The following is a 2500-nucleotide window of genomic DNA, read 5'->3' as shown; positions in this document are numbered from 1 at the left end:
ACAGACAGACAGACAGAGCATTTTAACCAACAGAAAACAAAAAATATTTAGCTTGCAGTGAACAACATTTCCCATGAGTCTTAGCTGCATGTGCATTTGAAAAGACTGAAAAAGACTGATGGGAGCTGTAGTTACTGAAGGTTGGTCAGCTCTGCTCCCTCCTGCAGACAGAGCTGTGATTGGTCAGACAGATCTGGTCTCTGTCTCACCTGTTTCTGTCCATCTCCTCGGTCCACCATCCCGTGCTGAGCCGCCATGGCTTCTGATTGGTGGAGCTTCGATACGTCAAATGGAACCTGTCCAATCAGAACAGTTAGTTTCCAGAGGCAAAGCAGTTCTCTGAATCGTCTGAAGAGAAAATTTCCTGACCTTGATCCTGAACCTGATTGGTTTACCTTCTTTATCTTTGCAATCTGATTGGATACATAGGCCATTCCCATGCCGACGGTATCGTCAGGGTCCATCCAGTCCTTAAAGAACTGTTTGAACAGTGGCGTCTCCCCGCACTCAGGTAGGACCTGAACCTGAGGAGGGACAGTTTAGATATTTTGGACAGATTGTGTACATTTGTACGGCATATGGGACAACTTGGACAGGGAAGACACTTTGGACAGGTAGATCTGTCTGTATTGGTCACAGATCTTCACCTGGACAGACAGCTTCAGTCATATGATCTTTCAGGCTTATGCTTCAGGTGACTTTGAGCACAGACCACTGACAGGTGAGACAGTAACACTCCACGAGCCCCACCTGTTTACCTGTTTACCTGTTTACCTGTGTGTGTGCTGGGTAGTTCATCTTGTGGATGAACTTCTCTGAGCTCGTCAGAACAGCGTGACGCTCCTCAGCGTTCGCATCCTTACCTGCACACAAAGCAGCAGGTAGAGACATTACGATAAATTTCAGAACAGGTGAGTGAACACCTGTATGACAGGTGGCTGAGCTGGTTTTAAACTGATCTGACTTGTTTTAGACTAGTTTGGGTTTAAAAGAGCAAAGTTTGAACCTTTCCAGACAAAAATCTGCCCGCTGGCTCCATTGTCGAGGATAAAACATTCACTGGACTGCAAAGCATCCTGGGAGAATGGATCCCTCTCTGCTACCATGGTAACCTCTATGTCACCATCCGCATTGGACACCTGACGGACAGGTAGACAGACAGGTTAACGCTTCCTGCTTTTGCTTCACAGTAAAAGCCTTCCAGTGGATCAAAGGAATATTTGGATCTAGACTTTTTGTTTTGCTTTTAATATGACAGGGAAGCAGGGACATCATGAATAGTCGTAGTGAGCTGATTGGACGAAGACATCGTCCACATGTGCAAGTGTTACCTTGTACAGTCGTGCCTGTGTCCTGTGTGCAGTGTCCATCTTTGTGTCTTCATTGTGAGCTTCAGGCAGCTCCGGCTTCTCCCCGAGAACCTGAAGAGGTAAGAGGTCAAGAAGAAGAGGTTAGAGGTCAACAGGAAGAGGCCAGAGGACAACAGGAAGAGGCAAGACGTCAACAGGAAGAGGCCAGAGGACCACAGGAAGAGGCAAGATGTCAACTGGAAGAGGCCAGGGGACAATAGGAAGAGGCCAGTGGACCACAGGAAGAGGCCAGGGGACAATAGGAAGAGGCCAGAGGACCACAGGAAGAGGCCAGGGGACAATAGGAAGAGGCCAGAGGACCACAGGAAGAGGCCAGGGGACAACAGGAAGAGGCAAGACGTCAACAGGAAGAGGCCAGAGGACCACAGGAAGAGGCCAGAGGACAACAGGAAGAGACAAGACGTCAACTGGAAGAGACCAGGGGACAACAGGAAAAGGCCAGAGGACCACAGGAAGAAGCAACAGGACTACAGGAAGAGGCAAGATGTCAACTGGAAGAGGCCAGGGGACAATAGGAAGAGGCCAGAGGACCACAGGAAGAGGCCAGGGGACAACAGGAAGAGACAAGACGTCAACTGGAAGAGACCAGGGGACAACAGGAAGAGGCAAGAGGACAACAGGAAGAGGCCAGGGGACAACAGGAAGAGGAAAGACGTCAACAGGAAAAGGCCAGAGGACCACAGGAAGAAGCAAGAGGACTACAGGAAGAGGCAAGACGTCAACTGCAAGAGACCAGGGGACAACAGGAAGAGGCAAGAGGACAACAGGAAGAGGTCAGGGGACAACAGGAAGAGGAAAGACGTCAACAGGAAAAGGCCAGAGGACCACAGGAAGAAGCAACAGGACTACCGGAAGAGGCAAGACGTTAACAGAAAGAGGCCAGAGGACAACAGGAAGAGGCAAAACATCAACTGGAAGAGGCCAGGGGACAACAGGAAGAGGCCAGAGGACCACAGGAAGAGGCCAGGGGACAACAGGAAGAGGCAAGACGTCAACAGGAAGAGGCCAGAGGACCACAGGAAGAGGTCAGAGGACTACAGGAAGAGACCAGAGGACCACAGGAAGAGGCAAGACGTCAGCAGGAAGAGGTCAGAGGTCCAGAAAAAGAGGCTGTGGACTCAACAAGGAGT

The 2500-nt window shown here is 50.2% G+C and overlaps 1 protein-coding gene across 1 annotated transcript in view; it reads right to left on the bottom strand.

Annotated features, from left to right (window-relative positions):
- Positions 1-2500, bottom strand: part of LOC143320580 (gelsolin-like) — a 12223-nt gene that overhangs the window by 5338 nt on the left and 4385 nt on the right. The window contains exons 7-11 of the mRNA XM_076730374.1: positions 1332-1421; positions 1007-1139; positions 775-863; positions 396-524; positions 210-296 (exon numbers count right to left, since the gene is read on the bottom strand). Of these exons, the coding sequence (XP_076586489.1) occupies positions 210-296; positions 396-524; positions 775-863; positions 1007-1139; positions 1332-1421 (528 nt within the window). The remainder of the gene's footprint in view (positions 1-209; positions 297-395; positions 525-774; positions 864-1006; positions 1140-1331; positions 1422-2500) is intronic.

The sequence above is a fragment of the Chaetodon auriga genome, chromosome 5, assembly GCF_051107435.1.
Source record: "Chaetodon auriga isolate fChaAug3 chromosome 5, fChaAug3.hap1, whole genome shotgun sequence".
Classification (NCBI taxonomy): domain Eukaryota; kingdom Metazoa; phylum Chordata; class Actinopteri; order Chaetodontiformes; family Chaetodontidae; genus Chaetodon; species Chaetodon auriga.
The sequence above is the reverse complement of the archived record's forward strand: the minus strand, read 5'-3'. Positions and strand labels throughout refer to the sequence as shown.